Source organism: Bos grunniens, chromosome 1 (genome assembly GCF_055505025.1).
Source record: "Bos grunniens cultivar Pamir isolate PY7600 chromosome 1, Bosgru_T2T1.0, whole genome shotgun sequence".
Lineage (NCBI taxonomy): Eukaryota > Metazoa > Chordata > Mammalia > Artiodactyla > Bovidae > Bos > Bos grunniens.
Genome location: NC_141165.1, coordinates 24,812,315 through 24,839,440, shown reverse-complemented (window position 1 = coordinate 24,839,440; position 27,126 = coordinate 24,812,315). Strand labels below are relative to the sequence as shown.

Sequence of the window (27,126 nt, the reverse complement as noted above, 5' to 3'; positions counted from 1 at the left end):
CAGTCACTCAGTCGTGTCCGACTCTTTGCAACCCCATGAATCGAAGCACACCAGCCCTCCCTGTCCATCACCAACTCCCAGAGTTCACTCAAACTCAACATCCATCGAGTTGGTGATGCCATCCAGCCATCTCATCCTCTGTCGTCCCCTTCTCCTCCTGCCCCCAATCCCTCCCAGCATCAGAGTCTTTTCCAATGAGTCAACTCTTCACATGAGGTGGCCAAAGTACTGGAGTTTCAGCTTTAGCATCAGTCCTTTGAAAGAACACCCAGGACTGATCTCCTTCAGAATGGACTTGTTGGATCTCCTTGCAGTCCAAGGGACTCTCAAGAGTCTTCTCCAACGCCACAGTTCAAAAGCATCAATTCTTCGGCACTCAGCTTTCTTCACAGTCCAACTCTCACATCCATACATGACCACTGGAAAAACCATAGCCTTGACTAGACGAACCTTTGTTGGCAAAGTAATGTCTCTGCTTTTGAATATGCTATCTAGGTTGGTCGTAACTTTCCTTCCAAGGAGTAAGCGTCTTTTAATTTCATGGCTGCAATCACTATCTGCAGTGATTTTGGGATATTAACTACACTTATTGTGGTGATTTTTTAAAATATATACAGATATTGAATCATATTTTATACCTGGAACTAATGTTATATATGAATTATACTTCAAAAAAGTACAAATATATAGATATATATAAGTTCTCTAGAGTTTTTTGTTTGTTTTATGCTACATTTGAATCTTTGAAGTATACTTATTTTTTATTTAGATTTTCCCAAATGCTGATTTTTCGGGCTTCCTTTCTTTTTGCTGTTGGACCTGAACAGAAAGATTATTTTCTTTCTGTTTCCTTGGGGCCCAGGTCAGGTTATGAGCTCTAAGTGGTTGACTTTCACAGTTGCTACAAAGCAAAAGAAACTCTTCCCTGGTGGGCTTTTGTGAAATAGAAGCAGCAGGCAGCCTTCAGAGATAGCTTTGAGAAATACCTTACCTTTCCATTGTGCTACCCTCTACAATCTGTGTTTCCACATCCCCAGTCTAAAGAGCTGGGGAGATTCAGCCAGCCCCTTCAGTTCCTTTCTGGTCTCCTATAGCGCTTAGGAGAGCTTATATGGAGCTTATAGAGCTCATATGGCTGTCGGAGGAGGCCTTACAAATAAGCTGTGAAAAGAAGAAGCCAAAAGCAAAAGAAAAAATGAAAGATATACCCATTTGAATGCAGAGTTCCAAAGAATAGCAAGGAGAGATAAGAAAGCCTTCCTGAGTGATAAATAGAAAGAACAGAGGAAAACAATACAATGGAAAAGACTAGAGATCTCTTCAAGAAAATTAGAGATACCAAAGAAGCATTTCATGAAAAGATGGACTCAATAAAGGACAGAAATGGTATGGACCTAACAGAAGCAGAAGAGGTGGCAAGAGTACACAGAAGACTGTACAAAAAAGATCTCCACGACCCAGATAATCACGATGGTGTGATCACTCACCTAGAGCCAGACACCCCGGAATATGAAGTCAAGCGGGCCTTAGGAAGCATCACTACGAACAAAGTTAGAGGAGGTGATGGAATTTCAATTGAGCTATTTCAAATCCTAAAAGATGATGCTGTGAAAGTGCTGCACTTGGTATGCCAGCAAATTTGGAAAACTCAGCAGTGGCCACAGGACTGGAAAAAGTCAGCTTTCATTCCAGTCCCTAAGAAAGGCCATGCCAAAGAATGCTCAAACTACCGCACAATTGCACTCATCTCACCCACTAGTAAAGTAATGTTTCAACAATACGTGAATCATGAACTTCCACATGTTCAGGCTGGTTTTAGAAAAGGTAGAGGAACCAGGGATCAAATTGCCAACATCTGCTGAATCATCAAAAAAGCAAGAGAGTTGCAGAAAAATATCTATTTCTGCTTTATTGACTATGCCGAAGCCTTTGACTGTGTGGATCACAATAAACTGTGAAAAATTCTGAAAGAGATGGGAGTACCAGACCACCTGACCTGGCTCTTGAGAAACCTGTATGCAGGTCAGGATGGAACAGTTAGAACTGGACATGGAACAACAGACTGGTTCCAAATAGAAAAGGAGTGCGTCAAGGCTGTATATTGTCACCCTACTTACTTAGTACCATATGCAGAGTACATCATGAGAAACGCTGGGCTGGAAGAAGCACAAGCTGGAATCAAGATTGCCAGGAGAAATATTAATAACCTCAGATATGCAGATGACACCACCCTTATGGCAGAAAGTGAAGAAGAACTAAAGAGCGTCTTGATGAAAGTGAAAGAGGAGAGTGAAAAAGTTGGCTTAAAGCTCAGCATTCAGAAAACAAAGATCATGGCATCTGGTCTCATCACTTTATAGCAAATAGATGGGGAAACAGTGGCACACTTTATTTGGGTAGGGGCGGAGGCTCCAAAATCACTGCAAATGGTGACTGCAGCCGTGAAATTAAAAGATGCTTACTCCCTGATAGGAAAGTTATGACCAACCTAGACAGCATATTAATAAGCAGAGACATTACTTTGTCAACAAAGGTCCGTCTAGTCAAGGCTATGGCTTTTCCAGTAGTCATGTATGGATGTGAGAGTTGGACTGTGAAGAAAGCTGAGTGCCAAAGAATTGATGCTTTTGAACTGTGGTGTTGGAGAAGACTCTTGAGAGTCCCTTGGACTGCAAGGAGACCCAACCAGTCCATCCTAAAGGAGATGAGTCCTGAGTGTTCATTGGAAGGACTGATGCTGAAGCTGAAACTCCAGTACTTTGGCCACCTGATGTGAAGAGTTGACTCATTTGAAAAGACCCTGATTCTGGGCAAGATTGAAGGAGGGAGAAGAAGGGAACAACAGAGGATGATGGCATCACCGACTCAATGGACATGTGTTTGAGTAAACTCCAGAAGTTGGTGATGGACAAGGAAGCCTGTTGTGCTGCAGTCCATGGGATCGCAAAGAGTCGACACGACTGAGCGACTGACCTGAACTGAACTGATCAAGCTTAGTAGCCCATGTAGTACTCATGTAATACCAAAATTAACTCTCTTTATGGGGTATTTAACTAAGTGCCAAGGTTTCCCCTTCTTTCTGTTCAAGGCTCTTGAGATCTTTGAGATTCTCTGTTGTTGTAAGTATCAAAGTACTCTTTCATGTAACACCACAAAGCTCAAGACCTCATTTGTATCCAATTTTCCTAGCTGCATTTTGGCCTGTAAAAAACAAATAGCCACAAATTGAGAATAGTCTGATAAGGAAGTTCACAGAATTTCTCACCCTCTGCCTTGTGAATTTCCATTTCTCCACCAAAATGTTTTAGGCTAGAGTGAGAAACCTCTGCTGGATTCAGCTGTCAATTTTGTATTTTAAATAAAATGACACAATCTGGGGATCCCAAGAGCCCATGGTAGGCTTTTTCTTGGAAAAGTTAATAAATTCAGTGCATAAACTATAGAGTTAAATGAAAGTTCATAGTAGAGTTAGAAGAAATAGGGTTGAAATTTCATATGTGGGAAGTTGGTTATACTCTTAAAATTCTTAACTCTTTAAAGTGTCTTATTTAAAATAATTGAAAGGTGCTGTTACACATGTCATGATTAGTTTGATCTGAATTCAGTAGCAAATAATCCTTTCTAGTTAAACTTCTTTCTTTTTTTGTTTTCTTCTTTACTTTAAATTATCTCAGCTAGTTCCCAAGTACAACAAAACTTAAACTATTATTTTGAATGAATGGCTTAGAATAATGAATTAAATACTGATTGTAAATAACAATTTTGATCTCGTTAACAATTATTCAATTGGGGTAGATCAAAACAAGCAAAAAAGAGAAAGCCATCATGTACCTCTTGGTGTCTGTCCACATGTACTTTGAGAGAAAAATGTTCCTTTTCCAGTAGGAGGAAAAAAGAAATCAAACTGTATGTCATATATCATACTTAATATGTTATTTTTTCTTTTTATCCCTTTTAGGACAGTGGTGATTATCCCCTTACCATGCCTGGACCTCAGTGGAAAAAGTTTCGTTCAAACTTTTGTGAATTTATTGGAGTCCTGATTCGACAGTGTCAATATAGCATAATTTATGATGAGTATATGATGGACACAGTAATCTCGCTTTTGACTGGTTTGTCAGACTCCCAGGTCAGAGCTTTTAGGCATACAAGTACTCTTGCTGGTAAGTAACTAACACTTTATTTCCTTTTCATTTAGTTTTGTTAAATATATTCCAGTTAAGCTGTATTTAAATTCAATATTAATTTAAATTGATTACTTTGCTCTTGAAAAACACAATGTTTCTCCAAAATTTGCATGAATGGTTTGTATTCTCTGTTGAAGTAAAATTTGTGCTTATTTTGATAACTGGCATTTGTTAGTCTTGAGAATGAAAATTGCAATTTTCTGACGAATGTTACCAAATCTCTTTCTGAATGTGTAGTTATTTTCTTGCGTTATTTTATAACCAAATAAGTTGTAGGAGTCCAGCAGGCCATATTCTTTGATAAAACCAAATAATAGTTGAAATTCCAAAGTCACAGGTATTTTCCTACTTAATTACATGGTTTCATTGTTATACATAAATGTGTAAATATTTGTTTATATATATATATATATATATTTTAAACAGTTCCATCTAATTGTAATAGGTAATTGTGACCTAGCTAGGATTCTTTCTGTTCCTAGTGGTATAATAATTTAAATGTAGTGTTTCTAAAATCAGTTCAAGTAGGTAGACTAAGTCCTGAAGAACTGATACATTATCATTTTCCCTGTTGCTTCTGTTTTAGAATTATCTATATAACTTCTGAGTCAAGTATATTCATTTTCCCCTTGTTTTCCTGTAACAAGATAATTTTGTTTATTTAGCTGTTCTGAGTTTTTCAACGATTTTAACTGTGTTTACCTAAAATGACTAAATGACTATTCTTTTTTTCTTATATATATGTGTATGTTTATAAAGAACCTGTGTTTGCATAAACATATATTTAAATATTCCCCAATTACATCCCTTTTAGTAGCAATAACTGACTATATTCAATTTATACACATTACCATTACAAAAATGAGATTTAAGAGTATCCCTTTCCTGTTTATTAGGTAAAGAGGCAGATCTTTTACTTAATTTTATCTTTTTTATAAAGGTAAAATCACAGTTTATTGTTGAAAAAATTTTCTGATAGAACAAACATCAAGCACATTTTATTCTGTGTTTTGAGAGACTTTGTACCAAGTTGTAGCTTTTTTGACAAGGTACTATAAATATACTACTTATTACTTAAAAGTTACCTGATACTATATATATTTTCTAATTTCATGACTTTTATTATTTTCTGCCCTTTATATGTACTTTTTTCTTTTCGTTATATTTTCTATTTACTTTTCATCTATCATTCTTCTGTCTGTGTACAGCAATTTCCATTTATTTGGCTGTTTTTCAGATGCATTGTACCAGGAAAAATAGGAGATCAATGTTATGTTTATCCTTATTTTTCAAAAGCTAACCTATTTTTCAAGTTATTCTCAAATTTACTTCAGAATACTACAGTAATTTCTCTTTGTACATTAATGATCGTGTCTTCCAAAGTTCAGTTTCATAAAAAGTGAGACACCAGTCCTACCCTTCAACAAAGTGTGGAAATCTTGCTGAGAATTTAATTCCAGGCTGGATAATAATTTCCATCTTTTCAAGGATTATTTTCTTTTCATCTTTAATCTCTTCTCTGGTTCTCCCTCCCCCTTTTTTTTCTTTTATAGTATATGTATGAGGGATAGATTTAAAGATAATCGTTTTTATTCACTTTGCAGGACGAGTCTTGGGGACTAGATAAAATGGGCAGGAACATTTAATCCTCTGCTTCAAAGACTATGTGCATGGACAGTTAACAAGGCAGTTATGGCCAGATATGATTATCGGCTTTGGAATAAAATGCTCCTTGACATTGCTTATATCTTAGCTGAGAAGAGAGACAATCAGGTTAGTTGTTTTCTAGGGTACAGACAAGATAAGTTTTAGAACTTCATAAGTCATCAGAGTGATCTTATCAGTAGTACTTTTAATCTGTTTACCAATACCCCATTTTCTTGTTATTAATTAATAGTGTGTCCCAATTTGTTAGTGTTTATGCATTGCATTTAATTGTATATTTTGCCACATTTTTATTAAAATTTTTCATCATTTTGTAGTTTTTCGCGTTTGTCTGTTCTCCAGGTAGAAGTAGTTTCATTTTCCATTGGTGATAAACTGAACTTTCCCTTTTATTTTTGAAATTCTTTTTACTATTAAATTGAAACAGACTGTTAACAATTAGATTTTATATTACATTTTCCTTATTTTTTCTATTCTTTTAATTGTACTTGTAAAGCATACTCTCCTGTTTGTCTGATTTATCTTCAATAAAGAAGCTTTACTTTGTAGTAAACTTTTCATTAACAATCTTCATAGTTAAGTGCCTTTGTTGTGAAGGTACATAGATAAATAGATAGCTAAATAGTTAAGACATATTAGAACATAGTTTGTGGAATTAATATATATAAGGAATATTTCGGTGGATTTACAATCTGGGATTGGCCATATTTTCTTTCTCCAGTTTCATGAAATTTTCATGAAAAAATATTTTTCTCCTCCAGGTCAAAACTAAGTAGGATTCCCTTTGTTTTACCACTTTGTTCTTTGGTATTATAAAGACAATTCTATTCTCAAAGGATCTGTTTTTCAGATTTATAGTTATATTATACTCAGTCATTTGCTGTTATAGTCTCTGACAATACTTTAGAAATTGAATGTTGGCTTATCTTTTTTATTTTTTGCTTTTTTCTCACCTACATAATTTTCTACATTAGAAATAGATTAATAATGGATATTTCTCGCTTCTAAGGTAAAAATGCTAATTTGAACAAAGAGGGATTAACCGTACAGAATTTTATTAATAGCAACTTGATTGATTCTGTTCTATTTTTTCTAAAATGAATTATGGAAAAATTAGAAAATATGGGTAAAATCATCATATGATAGATGGCCTCATTATGCTGGAAGGTTATCACTATTTAACAATAATGAGTGCCTCTCAGACTCTTGGGGAAGTAAACATTTCTTTTATATCTCATTGTTTAACATCATTGTGTTGGTATATGATTGATTTTTATATTGACATATGATTTGTTATTAATTAGCACTTTTTACCAAGTCAGCATCTCTGGACTTTTACTGAGGCAAGGCAAGCTATATGAAATTTCTTTGTTCTCCTGTCATAGACAAAAATAATTTTATCTTAGTAAATTGATATCTTTTCTTTGGCTTTCAGTTGCTGAAACCATATAATATAGGGTTCATAGAATGGGTTCTGAACCAGATTGTCTGAATACATATCCTTTTCTGCATTTTACTAATTGGGTAATTTTGACAAGTCCATAATTTATTGGGCCTCACTTTCTTCATATGCAAAATGGGAAAGATGTTGATAACTATCTCATTAAAGGAAATTAGGAAAGCTTGAATGGTGCCTGACATATAGTAAACTAATGCTATTATTCTGTAATTACAAAAAGAGCCAGTCGTATTTGCAGTGTTTCCCTTCATTCACTTCTTTTTCCCTCAGAATTTATTGAACACCTACTATTTTAGTAATAGAAGACATTATAGATGGGGAAATCAGAAACAAACATGTAAATTAACAGATCTTTAAAAAACTATTATTAGGAAAACTAATAGTATGTACTTTCATTTTATTTGTCTTTTGGCTCTTCAGTGCCAAATTCTGTTTATTAAATTCAGTAAGTATTTTATGACTCTTAACCAAATTGGATATGAATTTCTATATGGTAGACTTCTGGTATTCTAGGATTAATGCCCAATAATTGACCAAATCTGCAAGTGCCACCATATATCATATAACTGTATACATAAAATATAGTAAACTTTTTAAATGTAATTTGCTCTTTAAAATGTAAATATAATTAGAGTAATAAAGAAGTATCATTTTCTTAAAATTATCTCTTATTTTCTATCACCAGGTATGAAAATCAGTTTTCTTTGGGGAGCTAGTTTTTGTAAGGAAGTTATGATTTTTAAAATAATTTTATAAGCATGTCCTTTCTATGTCAACCTAGTGACCTTGGGCAAGTTACAAAACTTTGGTGCCTTTCCTCATCTGTATAATATTGATATGAATAGTCCCATTTTATTAGGAGTGTTGTGAGGCTTAAATGAAAGAATTTGTGTTAAATGTTTCACATATACAGGTCATTCAGTAAGTGTCTGATGTAATAATTATGATAGAATGACAAAGCTTGCTTGGTTTGACTCTAAAGCGGGCAGAGAAATTGAGAAAATCTTGTAGATTTTCCATTAGTGCTTTCATATTACACATGTAAACATTTTCTGTAGATATAAAATTACACATACAATTTAACGAATTCAGAAAAGGAGAAAAATACAAAAGTAAAAATCAGCCATAATCATACCACTTCTTAATTTTGCCATGACATGTTGGTGTTTCCTTTTAGTTTTTTTCTCGTATACATATATATTAGGATTTTTTTATTTTTAAACAAATAATAGGATATTATAATCAATTTTGTAGAATGAGTTTTCTGTGCTTTAAATTTTTATAATTATGTTTAATATAGCAGCCTAATCTTCTAAAATCTAGATGTCCTTTAACTAACGTAGCTTTTTTGCCATTATTTGGATCCTTTGTCTTCTGTTGGATCTCCTACCTTTTGCCTTGGGTTGGTTTTTTTTTTGTTTTTTTTAAATTTAGCCTCTTCTTTTTGGGTAGCATGTTTTTTGATAGCTTCTTGAGAAAAAGAGCATTGGAAAAGTATATATTTTAGATTTTACATGCCTGAGAAATACATTATATTCTTATGTTATTTGGCCCAGTACAGAATTCATCATTAAGATTTTCTTGAGAATTTTTGTCTTGTTTCCAGCATTGCTGTTGAGAATTCCAGTACATTTTCAAACTTATGATTCTGATCCTGTTTCTTGTCTGTGGAAGCTTCATTTTATGAAATATCATGGTGATATATCCTGATATATATAGATATATACAGATGTATAATTTCCCATTCATTACTCTCTGCTGAATATATTTTACTTGAATGTTAATCTGTTGAATCAGTCCTAAGTTTCTTGTTATTTCCTCTTTTAGTTTTCATTCCTTACTCTTTTTGTTCACTTTGCTTGTATTCTTCAACTTTATTGAGGTAATTTTCATTATCATTTTAAATATTCTAAGAGTTCTTTTCCATTCTCCATGTCGTTTTTTAACATTATCATGAGTGTAACATTTTCTCTTATCTCGTTGACAGTGTTATTACTCAGAAGTTTTGTTTTTGTTTTTTTGGTGCCCCATTCTGACCTCTTTTTCAATTCTCTTTTATGAGTGTCTTTCATGGGAAGCTTTCCTTAAGTATCTGTTGGCTCTCTAATCATTGCTAACAATGAGACACTAAAGAACTGATTGCCTGCCTGTGTGTGTGTGTGTGTGTGTTGTGTTTGACAGGCAGTGGCAATGACTTTAACCTTTTTGGTGACCATCATTGTAGGGTGGTCCTGTGGTCACTTACCGTTTTCAGTATGAACCATAAAGGGTTGGTGTTGATAATTATTTTCCCTGGGAAAGTTCAGCTCCTTTGTAGAAGGATCTTTCAATCTCAGGTCTGGTTGCTATCTACCTTTTGGGAGTTATACAGGGTGAAGGAGCACCCAGGGCACTCTGCACTTCACATGTATCCCTCCTCTGTATCTGATGAATCCAAATCTCTATGTTCTTTAGGGAATAAACTTTTTTAACTTCCAAGATGAGTTTGTGTTGGAGGAATTACATGACTGCCTTGGTTCAAGTGGAGATTTAATTGTTTATTATACAGACTTTGAAATGCTCCTGTTTTTAGACCTTACTTCACTCCATCTTCTGTAAAAGCCAGTACTTCTCCAATTCCTTAATGCTTCTGGGTTCTACAGAGTAAAACTGTTTTGTTTTTGTCTTTTTTCTTTAAATAGAGTTGTCAAGCTTTTTTGACCATTTAGTTTGATTTGAATACTTCATCCATCTGCTTTGCATATACATATATTAACATATTATGGTTTGGCATTGCAAGTGTTTTTCTGGATTTATTGGGGATGAAAATTGTTTTCTCATTATTTTGGTTGGGTTTTTAAGAGACAAAGATTTATTAAATATTCTTTGTAAAGTGGAAGCTTGTAAACCTTTTTTTTTTTAAATAAGTTTTTTAAAACTAACGAAGAAACATGATTACAATGGAATACTCTTCAGCCTTAAAAAAATAATGAAGTAATGCCATTTACAGCAACATGGGTAGACCTAGTGATCAGAAAGACATATGGTATGTGATGCACATGAGCTTATTTAGAAAGCAGAAACAGACTCACATACAGAAGAAATTTATGATTGGGAATGAGGGTGGGGGATAAATTAGGAGTTTGACATTTGCAGATACAAGCTACTGTATATAAAACAGATAAACAATAAGGTTGTTTGGTATAGCACAGAGAATTATATTTACTGTCCTGTAAACATTTTGTAAAATATGTATGTAAAAATACATAATATATTTTATATGTAAAAATATGTAAAATAATGTATTTTATATGTAAAAATAAAACATTATGGAAAAGAATATAATATATATGTGCATAGCTGAATCACTTTCCTGTACACTAGAAACTAACATGGTAAATCAATGATACTTCAATTTTTAAAAGAGGAAGATAATCTTATCTCTCTTTAAAATTTAGTTTTGTCCCACTATCAAACAGTTTTAGAGTTTGCAGTAATATTTTTCAAAAGTATAATAAGTATCACTAAATATAAGGGCAGATTTTTAGTTTTCATTTTCATGTTTAAGAAAACATAATTGTAAATTGTTGAATAGTGATTAAATGGCCAGTGTCCATAATCTTGATTTCAGCCATCCTATTTGTTGATACCTTTGGTCCCTGTTTTTGTTTTATATGTTCCCAGCTCCAGTATTGTTTTTCCTCTGCTGCTGCTGCTGCTAAGTCCCTTCAGTCATGTCTGACTCTGTGCGACCCCATAGATGGCAACCCACTAGGCTCCTCTGTCCCTGGGATTCTCCAGGCAAGAATACTGGAAGTGGGCTGCCATTTCCTTCTCCAATGCATGAAAGTGAAAAGTGAAAGTGAAGTCTCTCAGTCGTGTCTGACTCTTAGCGACCCCATGGACTGCAGCCTACTAGGCTCCTCTGTCTATGGGATTTTCCAGGCAAGAGTACTGGAGTTGGGTACCATTGCCTTCTCCTCTACTAGGCCGTTAAATTCCTGATCCTCTTTGTTTAGTGCTCTTGATGTCCTTACTTCTTCCACTTTCCTAGCTTAGATTCTGTTACCCAGATTAATTATAATCATGTCCTTCTCATGAAGGACCCGTAACATCCTTGCCTGCTTGCTCTCTATTATATCCCTTAGGAAAACCTCATATTATCACCTGCTCCATAACTGCACCAGTGGAGTTCAAAGTGAGTGTAGAAAAACACATAATGACTCGGCTTTCTACAATTTTTCTCTCATTTCTACCTAGCAATCCTATTACAGTATTTTATGCCATGGATATTCCTTTCTTATAATATTATTTCATACCTTCTCAAACCTGTAATGTCTGCTATCCTCTTCACACTTGGCTGATTATAGGAACAGAATACAATCCTTCAAGGATTAAATTTTCTTGTTTTAGCTGTACCTATACACATATACTCTGTGTTTTCTCTTATGAGGGTGCTGTCTAGCTAAGATCAGTCCTTGCACTTGTGCAGTGGATCTAATCCCTGTTCACTACCTCAAGAAGTTTTTTCTCTTTCCGGCTTCACTTCCCCCACACCGTTTATCATTGTATTGTAGGCTGTAACAGCCCTTATCTTTTAGAAACACTTTGTATCAGTTAGGGCTCTTCAGAAACAGAACCATTGGAAAATATACTTTGTTACTTGCTTACTTATTTGCATAATATAACCATTAAGCTATGTTGTGTGTGTATGTGTGTGTACATATATATATATTTGGAGAGAGGAGGATTTATTTTAGTGAATGACACACACAGTTTTGAATCTGCTATTTTAAAATCTGTAGGGCAGACCTGCAGGCCAGAAACTTAGGCAGGAGTTGTACAGTCTTGAACGAGAAATTGCTTCTCCTGAACCCCTCTGATTTTGCTCGTAAGGCATTCAGCTGATTGGATGAGGCCACCACATTATTGCGGGTAGTCTCCTTTACTTATAGATGTTAATTTTATCTACAAAATGGCTTCACAGTAACACCTGGATTACTGTTTGTTTAAATAATTGGATACCATAGCCTAGCCAGAAAGCAGTGTCTGACTTTATTTTTCTGGGCTCCAAAATCACTGCAGATGGTGATTACAGCCATGAAATTAAAAGACGCTTACTCCTTGGAAGCAAAGTTATGACCAACCTGGACAGCATATTCAAAAGCAGAGACATTACTTTGCCAACAAAGGTCCATCTAGTCAAGGCTATGTTTTTTCCAATAGTCATGTATGGATGTGAGAGTTGGACTATAAAGAAAGCTGAGTGCTGAAGAATTGATGCTTTTGAACTGTGGTGTTGGAGAAGACTCCTGAGAGTCCCTTGGACTGCAAGGAGATCCAACCAGTCCATCCTAAAGGAGATCAGTCCTGGGTGTTCATTGGAAGGACTGATGTTGAAGCTGAAACTCCAATACTTTGGCCACCTGATGCGAAGAGATGACTCATTGGAAAAGACCCTGATGCTGGGAAAGACTGAGGGCAGGAGGAGAAGGGGACGACAGAGGATGAGATGGTTGGATGGCGTCATCAACACAATGGACGTGGGTTTGGGTGGACTCTGGGAATTGGTGATAGACAGGGAGCCCTGGCGTGGTACAGTTCATGGGGTCGCAAAGAGCTGGACACAACTGAGTGACTGAACTGAACTGATAGCCTGGCCAAGTTGATACCTAAGACTGACCATCCCACCATCCCTTGTTTCCACATGGTCCTTAGCTACATTCCTATTTTTCTCCTTTTCTCCTTTTCAAATATCAAAGAATTATTTCTGTTTATTGTCTCTACTCACTCTCCTCTTACTCTCTTTAAACCCACTCCAGTAGGGTTTTTATCTCTACCTCTTCACTGCCTTTGCTCTTGTTGAGGTCGGCAGTTACCTTCTTAGCGTCCTAATCACTGGTCAGTTCCATTGTTACCTTTCTCTTTCTTGAAAGACATAGCTACTTCTTCCTTCTTAAAATGCTATTTTGATGGGTCTTAGAAAGCTAAACTGTAAATACTGAATTATCTCAGGACTCAATCTAAAGATATTTTCATTTTTTTATATCTTTATTCACTTCTCAGTGAATAAAGTGAAAACAAATTCCATGTTTTTATTATTTCTACTAAAAATTAATTATGGTAGGAGAGTAATGCTGTCATTTGATTTAAAATTTCAGATTTAAAAATGTTATATGGTGAAATGTCACTCTCCTACCCGTGGCTCTCAGGCAACAAATTATCTTCTCTGAATGCATCCAGAGTTTCCTGTTTCTAGTACATCTTTCCAGTGATATTTTATGAATATGATAGCAAATGCATATTCAGTGAGAGGCAGTATGGTATAGTGGTTAAAAGCTTAGACTGTGAAGCATGATGGCTGCAATCAAATTATATCTCTGCCAGCTACTAGCTGTGTAATTTCCAAATCTCTAATCTGTGTCTCAGGTTTCTCTTATATAAAAAAGAAATAATAATAGTACTTGAAAGAGTTGTGAGGTACAAATGAATAAGTGTGTAAAGAGCTTAGAAGACTGACTGGCATATAATAGTAAATAATGCATTCCTTCTTTATGTATAAATGATAATATAATATACACACTGACAATCATCTTTTTTTTCTCCATTAACAAGTGTCTTGGTAGACTTCTTTTCAGCATACAAATCATGCCTCATTTGTTTCCAGTGACTAAATTGAAGTCCATTGAATCAATATGACATCCAGTTTAATGGCTTTAGAAACTAGTATTTTGATGATGATGTATATCTGTTAACCATCTCCATTTGTTGTTTAGTTGATAAGTCGTGTCCAACTCCTTTTGCAGTCCCATGGACTGAGGCCCACCAGGCTCCTCTGTCCATGGGATTTCCAGGCAGGACTACTAGAACATGCTGAAATTTCGTTCTCCAGGTGATCTTCCTAACCCGGGGATCGAATCTGCACCTTCTGCATTAGCAGGCGGGTTCTTTACCATTGAGCCATCTGGAAAGCCCCATTTCCACTTAGATACCTAACAAGCACAAGACTTTCCAATTTCCCTTGCATTTGCTGTTTCTCTAATTTCCTATATTATCATATTCTTTCAGCTTTACCTTGGAAATATATTTCAGATGTGATTTTCTCTCTACCTCTTGCTGCCACTCTAATCAAAGCCAGAATTGCTTTACTGAGTTGCTTAAGGCCAAAAACTTGAGAATCAACTTAATAAGGTTTTGACAAAATATGTGCAGCTCTTTTTCAGTGTTCTATTTGGTCTTCCTTCTTCCACTTTTACTCTTCTATAAATGTTCACACAGTATTTTAAAATATAAATCGGGCTATTTCTCACCCACACCAAAATTTCCAGTGAGTCGTTCGTATCTCATTTAGATTTCATTCTTGTGTTCTAACTGCTGCTGCTGCTGCTAAGTCGCTTCAGTTGTGTCCGACTCTGTGCGACCCCATAGACAGAAGCCCACCAGGCTCCTCCATCCATGGGATTCTCCAGGCAAGAACACTGAAGTGGGTTGCCATTTCCTTCTCCAATGCATGAAAGTGAAAGTGAAGTCGCTCAGTCGTGTCCGACCCTCAGCGACCCCATGGACTGCAGCCTACCAGGCTCCTCCGTCCACGGTATTTTCCAGGCAAGAGTACTGGAGTGGGGTGCCATTGCCTTCTCCGTGTGTTCTAACTAGTTCCTAGTAAAACTCTTGCAACCTGGCCTTTTCATTTCCTCCTCAGCCTGTCTCTTGCCTATTTCTGTGCTTCAGCCACACTAAATATGTTGCTCTTTTTTTTTTTTTTCTAGAAAAGAAACTTTAATTGGATAAGAGAGAACAAATGTTGCTCTTTTTATGAACAGTTTACCTCATAACCTTTGCACTTTTTATTCCTTCTCCCTGGGACACAATTCTGTTACAGAATCATGTTCATCGCCTCAGTTTATGCTTAATTGTGAGGCCTTCGGTGAAGCCTAACCAGCCTGTTTGCTCTCTGTCCTTTCTTGTTGTTTTTCAGTTGCTCATTCATGTCCAACTCTTTGTGACCCCATGAACTGCAGCACACTAGGCTTCCCTGTCCTTTCCTGTCTCCAGGAGTTTGCTCAAACTTATGTTCATTGAATTGATGATGCCATCCAATCATCTCATCCTCTGTTGCCCCCTTCTCCTCCTGCCATCAGTCTTTCCCAGGATCAGGGTCTTTTCCAGTGAATTGGCTCTTCACGTCAGGTGGCCAAAGTATTGGAGCTTCAGCATTCATCTTTCCAGTGAATATCCAGGATTGATTTCCTTTAGGATTGACTGGTTTGAACTCCTTGTTATCCAAGGGTCTCTCAAGAATCTTCTCTAGCACCAAAGTTTGAAAGCATCAATTCTTTGGCACTCAGCCTTCTTTATGGTCCAGCTCTCTATACATGACTGCTGGAAAAACCGTAGCTTTGACTACACATACCTTAGTCGAAAGTGATGTGTCTGCTTTTTAATATACTGTCCAGGTTTGTCATACCTTTTCTTCCAAGGAGCAAGTGTCTTTTAATTTCATGGCTGCAGTCACTGTCCACAGTGATTTTGGAGCCCAAGAAAATAGTCTGTCACTATTTTTCCATTCCATTCTTCCCCATCTGTTTGCCATGAAGTGATGGGACCGGATGCCATGATCTTTGTTTTTTGAATGTTGAGTTTTAAGCCAGCTGTTTCACTTTCCTTCAAATTCATCAAGAGGCTCTTTAGTTCCTCTTCACTTTCTGCCATTAGTATGGTGTTATCTACATATCTGAGGTTATTGATATTTCTCCTGGCAATCTGCACAATATACTTAGTTTACAAGTTAAATAAGCAGGGTGATAATATATAGCCTTGACGTATTCCTTTACCAATTTTGAACTGGTCAGTTCACAATTGTCGATTCTAATCTAATCTAATTAGTCCAGTTCTAACTGTTGCTTCTTGACCTGCATACAGGTTTCTCAGGAGGCAAGTAAGGTGGTTTGGTATTCACATCTCTTTAAGAATTTTCCAGTTTGTTCTGATCCACACAGTCAAAGGCTTTAGTGTAGTCAATGAAGTAGATGTTTTTCTGAAATTCCCTTGGTTTTTCTATGATGCAACGAATGTTGGCAATTTGATCTCTGGTTCCTTTACCTTTTCTGAATCCAGCTTTTTTTCTGTAATTTCTTGGTTTACGTACTGTTGAAGCTGCAGTTCAGTTCAGTCACTCAGTCGTGTCCAGCTCTTTGTGACCCCATGGACTGCAGCACACCAGACCTCCCCGTCCATCACCAACTCCTGGAGTTTACTCAAACTCAGATCCATTGAGTCGGTGAAGCCATCCAACCATCTCATCCTCTGTCATCCCCTTCTCCTCATGCCTTCAATCTTTCCCAGCATCAGGGTCTTTCCCAATGAGTCAGCTCTTTGCATCAGGTGGTCAAAGTATTGGAGTTTCAGCTTCAGCATCAGTCCTTCCAATGAACACCCAGGACTGCTCTCCTTTAGGATGGACTGGTTGGATCTCCTTGCAGTCCAAGAGACTCTCAAGAGTCTTCTCCGACACCACAGTTCAAAAGCATCAATTCTTTGGTGCTCAGCTTTCTTTATAGTCCACCTCTCACATCCATACATGACTACTGTAAAAACCATAGCCTTGACTAGATGGACCTTTGTTGGCAAAGTAATGTCTCTGCTTTTTAATATGCTGTCTAGGTTGGTCATAACTTTCCTTCCAAGGAGTAAGTGTCTTTTAATTTCCTGGCTGCAGTCACCATCTGCAGTGATTTTCAAGCCCAAAAATATAAAGTCTGCAACCTTTTCCACGGATTCTCCATCTATTTGCTATGAAGTGATGGGACCAAATGCCACGATCTTTGTTTTCTGACTGTTGAGCTTTAAGCAAACTTTTTCACTCCCCTCTTTCACTTTCATCAAGAGGCTCTTTAGTTCTTCACTTTCTGCCATAAGGCTGGTGTCATCTGCATGCCTGAGTTTATTGATATTTCTCCTGGCAGTCTTGATTCCAGCATGTGCTTCATCCAGCCCAGCATTTCTCATGATGTACTCTGCATATAAGTTAAATAAGCATGGTGACAATATAGTCTTGACGTACTCCTTTCCCTATTTGGAACCAGTCTGTTGTTCCATGTACAGTTCTAACTGTTGCTTCCTGACCTGCAAATAGGTTTCTCAAGAGGCAGGTCAGGTGGTCTGGTATTCCTATCTCTTTCAGAATTTTCCACAGTTGATTATGATCCATACAGTCAAAGGCTTTGGCATAGTCAAAGAATTTTGCACATTACCTTGCTGGCACATGAAACGAGTGCAATTGTGTTCTGTCCTTTTTACCATACTTTATTTTTCTTTCTAACCATATTTTATTTTTATTTAACTGATATAGTTTTTATTTTATATTATCTATTGATACTTTGCCTTCTCGTCACTAGACAGTAAATTTATGGACGCAGATACTGTCTCATTTACTTTTCAGCTTCTAATACTCAGAACAGTGCTTATTCCGGATTGGCAGATGAGTGGGAAGCACTAAATAAGTATTTTTTGTGGCAAAAGACTAGTTTTTACATTATATTCTTAATGTCATTTTGTTAATAGACTCAATATATATAAGATTTTCTGTCAGATTGTTATAAAAATTTCTAAAAACTTTCAAATTTATACTTTTTTTTTTACAACGAAAAACGTTTATTTTTCTCGCTAATAAATTTATAATTTTTCTTGGAAGTCTCTGTGGACTAAATAGGGATTAGCTGGCTAGACTCTAGGCTGCAAGTGTGTTTTGACTCCAAGCTGCAATTTCGATTAAAAGTGCTCAAAATTTCTCTCTTCTGGAATCAGCAGCTCTCCAGAGCATGTTCTTGTTATGACTTTAACAGAAGCACAAGAGGCCAAACCACATCATGTATGAACAAATTTATACTTTACTGAACTGGTAACAAGCCAGCACACTTTTAGTAGTACAGCAATAGAACAAGTTTGTCATTCCATAGCTAACCTTTAAAATGTGAATGCTAAATGAAGTATTCACTTTGGTAAGCAAAGAGAAGATACTTTCAAAGTCCATATCATAGACCAGGTTGAATTCCTGTAGGATTATTATTTTATAAAATTCTTTTAATAATACCAGTAAATTGTAATTCATGCTCACTTTATGCAGGAATGAGTCTTTTTTCAGGGGACTCCATCCCTATCACAGTCCCCATTATTGTACCTATATTGTTAAGTTAGGAGTCTTCTTCACTAGCTGTATTTGCTTGTATTTTGGTATTTAAGGTGAAAATTTCAGTGAAGTTGAAATTTTACATACTCATACACATTAAATACTGCATTATCATATCTAATATATTTCTGAAAATATACTGATTATTTTACATTTCTTCTGTTTTAGTATGTTGATATATTTTGCTGTTGATATATACCTAGAGTATGAGAAGGGTCATTACACAACTGCCAGTTGGGGAGTTTGGGATCTGGGTTCGCAAGGCGATATAACGCAACAAAACACGGTTAAGTTCAAGAGCATTAATGTCTCAGCTTCCACTGATTAATTCCAGACAGAGTTGGTGGAAATTTAAATGCTTTCCAACTCCTTGATCTTCAAGTCATTTTATTTTAGAAGTCTAGAAGTATAAACAGAATTAAGCTCCATTTGGGTATGACTTTGTATGCTTAGGACAAACTCCCTTAAAATATTATCCCTAAAAGAAAAGTTATTCTTGACTTAGGCAGTTTGAATGCCCCTGATCAATTCTGTCTTTGAGCTATTCTTTTTTATACAGGTTAATTTTAAAAGTACTTTTAGCTTTCAGAGGTATTCTACTGACAATGTGTAAAATGCTGTCAAATCACTAGCCTATATTTTGAAACACAAGATTTCTCAATATATTATATTTAGATGTTGTATCTCAAGAAAAAAGAAACATTTAAATGCATTTCAAAGAGCTCACTAGCTTAAATGCATTTTTTTTTTTAGGATTTTTGTGTTAATATTTTGGTTTGAGGGCAGTATCAATTGATAGTATCCAAAACGTAGATAGAGTTTCAGAATAACACGTGTGTGTGTGTGTGTGTGTGTATGAATAGAAAGGTATAGATAGAGCATTATGTATATATGTTTATGTGTAATTAAAGGAAATTTTGGAAGTTTTAAAAGAAATGCAGGCTCATTTAATTATTTATATATTTGTATTGGTTCTTCCAAAACACTCAGTAGTAACTGAGCATTCATTGCAGATAAGTAAACTAAAGGGAAAAAAGGGGAGATTATTTTTCCATCACAAGTTCTTCCGTTCCTTTAACAGATTTCCCTGTACTCTCAGCATCTAAATGATGAAACTGAGTAGGAATAGACAAAAGATTAAGTATTGTGTCATACCTGTTCCTCAGAGGATTTGAAACAGAAGTTTGAAAATATTTAAATAGATTTATGAACACAGGTGAATGTTTAAAAGTACATGAACACTGTGGGGAAAATAGATCAATCAGAAATTCACAAAATATGTTTTTGATGAATTTAATGTGTTTCATAGTGCCGGGGACCAGCCCCGGCTGATCCAGGGTACTCGAAGGAGAGACGGCATAGGCGAGGATCAGGATACAATAGCTTCAATTAGATATTAATTAAAGATATAAAGAGTAATAGAATAAGGATAGCTCAGTAGGAAAATTCAGTGGAGAAAAGAGGCTGAGTAGCTTGGTTTACGCGGGAGACCAATAAAACTTCAAGACAAGAAGTTTGCACCACTTACGTAGGCCGCAGGCGTCCTTCCGTTCTCCCGAAGGAGAGGAGACACTGAGGCCTCCCCGGTCGGATCTTAGAAGCCCAGGCATAATTAGTAAGCATGGTGGGTTCCGCGCTCCAGATGGAGACTCAGCCAGAGTGAGAGAGAGAGCGACATGGGGAGACCAGTATTTCGAGAAACTGATCCCAATTCTTTATTTTCCATGGTCTACTTTTATACACTGAGATGTTATGCAAAAGTCACGTGGGGACAGCAGTCCTGACTTTTATTAAAGTCAGGTGCTTCACACAAATGTATACAGAGGTCTTAGGGGTGTTACATCATCTTCTGGCCAGGGGGGCCTGCTGACAATTTATGACCCTCTCCTTGTGACAGCGGTCAGTCAATCAGGACACTTATTTCTCCAGGGCTGATTATTCTCAAAACAGACGCCACCCAAGTAAAGTTACATTCCTACAGGGTGAGGGTGTAGTGGGTTTTAGTTAAGGAAAGAATTTACTTAGCCTAAGGTCTAACGTGATTAATATCAAAGGTTAATACTTATTTCTTCTGTATATTCATTAATGTGTGTAAGGGCAGGGGATATGGAGACTTAGCAACAAACATTGGCTCAACAAATGAAAAACCCTTTACCAATACAATTTCTAATCAGCCCATTATACTTATACTAATAGTTTTCTAACTTTTCTAAGGAACCTGTTTTTAGAAGGTTTAAAGCATCTCGTGCCTCTCACGGTTGGGAGGCTGTGAGCAATCACATGTGGCCGGACGAGCCTGTCAGGCAGGCTAGAGAACCTTCAGAGGAGTTTGTAGGTTAAAACACTCTTGTCACACCCAAGAGTTTTTATTGACTGGAGCTCTAGGTTAACTCCTTCTCCGAAAGAGGTGGTGGGGGACAGCCCCTCGTAAAGTCAGAGGTGTAGGTAAGAGCACAAAGTAGTAAAGTAGGCAGGCTCTGGTTATGGGGGTAGACGCTCGAGGATTTCCAGGGGGACTCCTGAGGCTCGATCCCGCCTTTGCGTATGTCGAGCCTCCTTCCTCATGACCTTTGCCATGGGCGGAGTACCTCACTTTGGCCCCCAACATCATAGGTTCAGTCCATTTTTCAGGAATCAAAAGTTATGCCATTCACTGAGGTGAGGAACACAGGGAAAGAACCATCTATGGTAATAAAAGTCATAAATTGATTGTACACAGCTGAGACACCTTTGAGGCATCTAAGCACAGATATTAAGGAAGCAATTGTATGCACAGAACTGGTAGCCAGAAGTGAGGTCTGAAAGGCTTGGTTAGTATTCTTGCCTGAAGAATCCCGTGGACAGAGGAGCCTGGTGGGCTACAGTCCGTAGGGTTGCAAAGAGCTGGACACGACTGAAGTGAGAGCACACACGCACACACTTAGATTTGTGTATGTGTGAAGGTGAGGGAAAGGAGTTGTTGAAGATACTGTTTAAGTTCTTCATGGTGATAATTAGAATGAGTCAGTTGCGGGGGTAGGGGTGGTGTTTGGGTTTGGGATTATTTTTTGTTATTGTTAGTTCTTTGTGTCTGCACCATGCAGCTTATAGGATCTTAGTTCCCCAACCAGGAATTGAATTCAAGGCCATGGCAGTGAAAGTGCCAATTCCTAGCCCCTGCACCACTAGAGAACTCCCAGGATGAGTCTGGTTTTCATAGGAATATTAATAAGCCAAGCTTATAGGGACACTGAGACAGAAAATTTTTGCAGACTAAAATGATTTTATTTCCATAAAACAATTTTTCTTTTTATTTTAATTATGCCTAGATTATCAAACATAGAAGTTGACTAGTTTCCTTCCATCATCCATTTCTGTTACAAAATTGTAAACTTTTGAAGTTCTGATTCACAGGTGAATACTATAATCTTCCTTTATTTCTTAGCCATGAAGCTCATGACTGCTCTGGTGAATGTTGCCTTAAACCTCAGTATTCATCAGGATAATACACAGAGACAATATGAAGCTGAGAGAAATAAAATGATTGGGAAGAGAGCCAATGAAAGGTTGGAGTTACTACTTCAAAAACGTAAAGAGGTAAGTTTCACAGTAACTGAGATTCTTCAATTTGTCTTTTAAAGGTACATTGTTTGATCTCAAAGTTTTCAAATGAATCTGGCATTTGATTCCAGCCAGTGGTTATCTGAGTGCAGTGTGATGGCAGAAGAGTATCACAAAACAACCCTGTTTAGAAAGAAGGTAGTCTGAGAGTTAGATAACTCAGAGAGATTATCAAGCTATGAAACCAGAAAGCACAGTAAATACTAACATCAAAAGTAGGGGCCAGCAAAGTTGCATTCCACAAGAAAGCCAAAGACTGTGTATTTGTGGTGTATGAGACATTTCTGTGAATTAAAAAAAAAAATAAGATTGGCCCCAATTTTATAGTGAAGGTTTCATATATGGGTTGAAAATGATTTTAAACTAGATTTTTATAGGCAACATTTTTTCATCCAATCAGAAATAAAATTTTAGATGTACAGTATTAATCTCTGTTTTACCTTGAAAAAAGAAAAGTATCTCAGTGCTATAAACACATCGCTGTCAACAAATACTGGGTTATAACTGGCAATAAGAGGGAACAAACTTATGATTGATTAAATCATAGTCTATGATGTATTGGAGGGCTAAGGCTGCTACAGCAGATACCACAAACTGATTTTTCTTTCGGACAGAAATTTATTGTCTCACAGTTGTGTAGGCTAGAAAGTAAAGGATATACATAAAATGATTTTTACATTGTTATTAAATATTAATTTTTCAAAAAAAAACAAAAAAAGAAAGTAAAGGGTAAGTCTAATCTTCACATGGCCTTCTCACTGTATGTGTCTCTAAGTTTCTCCTTATAAAAAGGAGACAGCAGTCAATTAGATTTGAGGTCCATCCTACTCCATTATGACTCCAAGTTAACTAATTACATCTGCTACAACCGTATTTCCAAATAAGGTTTGAGGTCTAGGAGTTAAGACTTCTGTATATGAAGTTTTGAGGAACACAATACAACTCACAGGACATTCCATACTAGAAATAATTGTAAGTTTTGGAATTGTTCTTTAGTAAGTCCTGCTAACCAAACTGTATACCTTTTATATAAATTATTAAGTTTTTGTATAATAAAGGTAGCAAAAGTAAATTTAAACTAAGTTTCAATAATTATTCTCCCAAACTTATTTCAGTAAAACTGAAAATAAAGCATATAGCAAAAGAGGATATCTGAAGGTATTTTATTGTCATAGTATTGAATGTACTTTTTGTATCACTGGTTTTATTCCTTTTGAGTAATATTTGAACTCAGATTTTAACTTCAGCGAGTAGTAATGCCTGAAATTTCTTCATCTCTTTTCTATAGTATTCATTTTGTTGCTGCATTTCATCACTAATGGCTGAGATGCTTGCTGCCTTGTATTCCTCCTTTATTGGGAATTTGACCTACACTTACTTTGAGGCTAATGGGTAGTTTAGGTGAAATAGGAACGTTCCCGTACAATGGCAAATGTAATAATCAAGAATTATCTGTTACTGAGAAAAGTAAAACCAAGCAGGGGACCTGGTTTGGACAGGAGAGGTATATAAGTTGAGGCCTATTCCCAAAGCAAATAATATTTTGTGATAGGCATCTGGTCACACTTAAACCATACCACTATTTTTTAGTCATTGTGTAATACATGTTGCTGCTTCTAAGTCACTTCAGTCGTGTCTGATTCTGTGACCCCATAGATGGCAGCCTACCAGGCTCCCCCGTCCCTGGGATTCTCCAGGCAAGAACACTGGAGTGGGTTGCCATTTCCTTCTCCATTAATACATGTTGAGAGAGACAGAAAGAGGTTCTAAGCCAATGTAGTAAAGCTGTAGAAAAAAATGAAAGGATCCTGGTAATATAAGACATCTGTTGCACAATACTTAAGAAAAAGGATTGAAAATTACACAGAATGAGAATAATCATGAATTTAAAATGATTGGAACTCTTTATTTCAAATAAAATTATTAGTATTTTAATTTATATTTATTTCTCATTTCAGCTACAAGAAAATCAGGATGAAATCGAAAATATGATGAACTCTATTTTTAAGGGTATATTTGTTCATAGATACCGGTAAGGGATTTTAAAAATCATTTAGAAGATTTTTAACTTAATTTGTAGCTTCTTTGTAGTCCTACTCAATTATAAAAACATAAACTCTTTAATTACTTGTTTTGTTAGCTAGAAAGCACCATTGTATATGAAAGCTAAATAAATGTCATGCTACTAACTGTGGTCAAAATTGTACCACAGCTGTCATCGACACGTTCTTCCAGATTCAGAATATATACTGTTAGAGACTTCCTTTGTACTTGCGTTTGTACTAATTTCATTTTAATTAATAACATATCCGTAATATGGCCTTAATATGATTTCATTATCTTCATTTTTGAAAGAATTAAATTCCATACTTAATGCCCCATTGTACACATCTTATTATATGGTCAAATTAACCAGCAGTGTTTTAAAAATTGTTATGGGAGAAATGTGTACAGGAAAGGACACCTCTGCAAATAATGCAGCATCTCTGTAATATCATTCTTCTTTACCTTCAACTATATACATGAAAGTAGGAGCAAAATACTCCTGAAGTATTTTTGTCATGCTCTATTGCAAGTGTCTTTCTTTAAAACCTGTGAACTTTTAAAATATTAATTACATGAGTGTATTTCATAGAGAATTAATGAATCAAATACATATGCTTGTTGTTTTCTGTTAATTAGGTGTGATGTTTACATAGATAAGACACAGATACAGATAATAAGACTTTTTTTAGACACGTTTGAAACTTGTGCTGGGCCAGTTAATTTTAAAACTTAAACAGAGAAAGTAGGGGGAATTTTTTTTTTTTAAGGAAAAATTGTAACTTTGATAATTTACTTTTAAATCATTTTGATGTCATTCAAAATATAAAACTCTTGAAATATAACCAAGGCTTTTACTTTGAGTGTGGATTCTCTCAATGGAGAATCACATGCTCTTCCTTCCATATACTGGGCTTTCCTGGTGGCCAGGAAGAATCTGCCTGCAATGTGGAAGGCCTGGGTTGGGAAGATACCCTGGAGAAGGGAAAGTCTACCCACTCCAATATTCTGGCCTGGAGAATTTCATGAAGTGTATAGTCCATGGGGTTGCAGAGTCAGACACGACTGAGCGAACTTCACTTCATAATAAATTATCAACAAATTAATTTTCGAAAATGCAAGAATTTCCTTGCATTCCTACCTGCTGTGCAGTCTTTTTGGACTTCCCCAAGCGGATCAGTGGTTAAAGGATCTGTCTGCAATGCAAGAGGCACAGGAGACGTGGGTTCGATCACTAAAGTAGGAAGATCTCCAGGAGAAGGAATCAACAACTCCCTGTAGTATTCTTGCCTGAAAAATCCTATGGATAGAGGAGAGTGGCAGGCTACACTCCGAAGGGTCACAGAGAGTCGCACATGAGTGAGCGACTGAGCATGTACATACATACATAAATATAATTAACATAAAATAAATTGTACATTTAAGTGCATAATTTGATGTTTTGGCACATACACACACACCCCTGTAAAAGTGACAGGCAAAGTATGTCCATATCCTGAAAAGATTTCTCATAACACTTTGTAATTCCTCCCTTCCTACCACTCTTCACCTTCCCCATCCTTAAGCAATCATTAATCAGCTAACTGATTTGTTTACATTTTCTAAAATTTTATAGAAATAGAATTTACATATTGTACTCCTGATTCTCGTTCTTATCTCCTTCTGATTTCTTTCACTAAGAAAATTAAAGTCTTTCATCCCTAAGACTGAACTGTAAGTTTTTCATAGATTAACTTTGTTGAGTTCAGGAAGTTTCATGTCCTGTCCTGATTTTCTGAGACTTCATTAGGAATAAATGCTGATTTTTGTCAAGTACTTTTCTCCATCTTTTGAGATCATTTTGTGGTTTTTCTTTTTTAAGACTATTAATATGGTGAGTTAATTTGGTTGATTTCTCATATGTTAACCGTAAGTTCTTGGGTTAAAACCCACATAATCATGAGGTATTACTTTTCTTCATTTGAATGTTTTTATCACTATAAATTCAGATTTATTTTTTAAAGTACAAATGATTTACAGCATCATGTTTCTGGTACACAGCAAGTGACTCATACACACACACACACACACACACACACACACACACACAGAAAAAAATCGCACATGCTTTAAGTCCCCTACACAAGCATGAGTTCTGTCCTGAGAGCAAATTTTTAAGTCCAATGTGTTGATAAGTCCAACAAAGTTATCCTGAACCCCCAACTAACACAATCAGCTATATAGTACAGTAGTGTACTTAGTCGCTCAGTCATGTACAACATCTTTGCAACCCCATGGACTGTAGCCCACCAGATTCCTCTGTCCATGGGGATTCTCCAGGCAAGAATACTGGAGTGGTTGCCATGCCCTCCTCCAGAGGGTCTTCCCAGCTCAGGGATCAAACCCAGGTCTCCTGCATTGCAGATGAATTTACCAGCTGAGCTTCCGGGGAAGCCCATATAATACAGTACCATAGTGTAATGGTTTTATAATACTTTTATACACGAGTAATACACAAAAAAACAAATATTTTTAATCTTTACAGTATTATAAAAAGTACAGTATTACAGCTGCTGACATACAGGAGTTGGCATTGAGTGAATAAGCAAGAAGAGGTGCCGACTGTAGGAGGGAGCAAGAGTGGGAGATGGTAGAGCTGAAGGATTGTCAGCAATAAGAGAGAGGAAGGTGCAGTTTCACTCACACCTGACAATGATTGCACAGTTTCTGGTTTCTTGCGGGATTCAGTTCTGTGTACTCTCTTGGGGGGGAAAAATGATCCCATGATGTGCGGGTAGTAGCTCTATTTTTCTTACCGTAGATGACACAGTACCACTGGATTGCATTCTGAAGCTTGTTGCTGAAAGCTTCGTGTACTGGTCTACGTTAAAGTCCTGTGCCTACAAACAAATAACACTTCCTCAAATAAAATCCCCTTGCCATTTCCAGCATCATGGATCTCTTCAGTCTTTGAGTTACTTCTTTCTCTTCTTTGTTTTTTCTCTGAGCTTCCAATTCCTGGCACT

At 36.3% G+C, this 27,126-nt stretch overlaps 1 protein-coding gene across 4 annotated transcripts in view; it reads left to right on the top strand.

Annotated features, from left to right (window-relative positions):
* STAG1 (STAG1 cohesin complex component) overlaps positions 1-27,126 on the top strand; it is a 496,597-nt gene that overhangs the window by 307,622 nt on the left and 161,849 nt on the right. For 3 of the 4 annotated variants that reach the window (XM_086354992.1, XM_086354939.1, XM_086355119.1), the window contains 3 exons: positions 3,959-4,163; positions 21,903-22,054; positions 24,037-24,110. In XM_086354992.1, the coding sequence (XP_086211118.1) occupies positions 3,959-4,163; positions 21,903-22,054; positions 24,037-24,110 (431 nt within the window). Of the gene's footprint in view, positions 1-3,958; positions 4,164-5,791; positions 5,961-21,902; positions 22,055-24,036; positions 24,111-27,126 lie in introns of those variants that run through there. The other variant, XM_086355079.1, reaches the window with a different exon arrangement.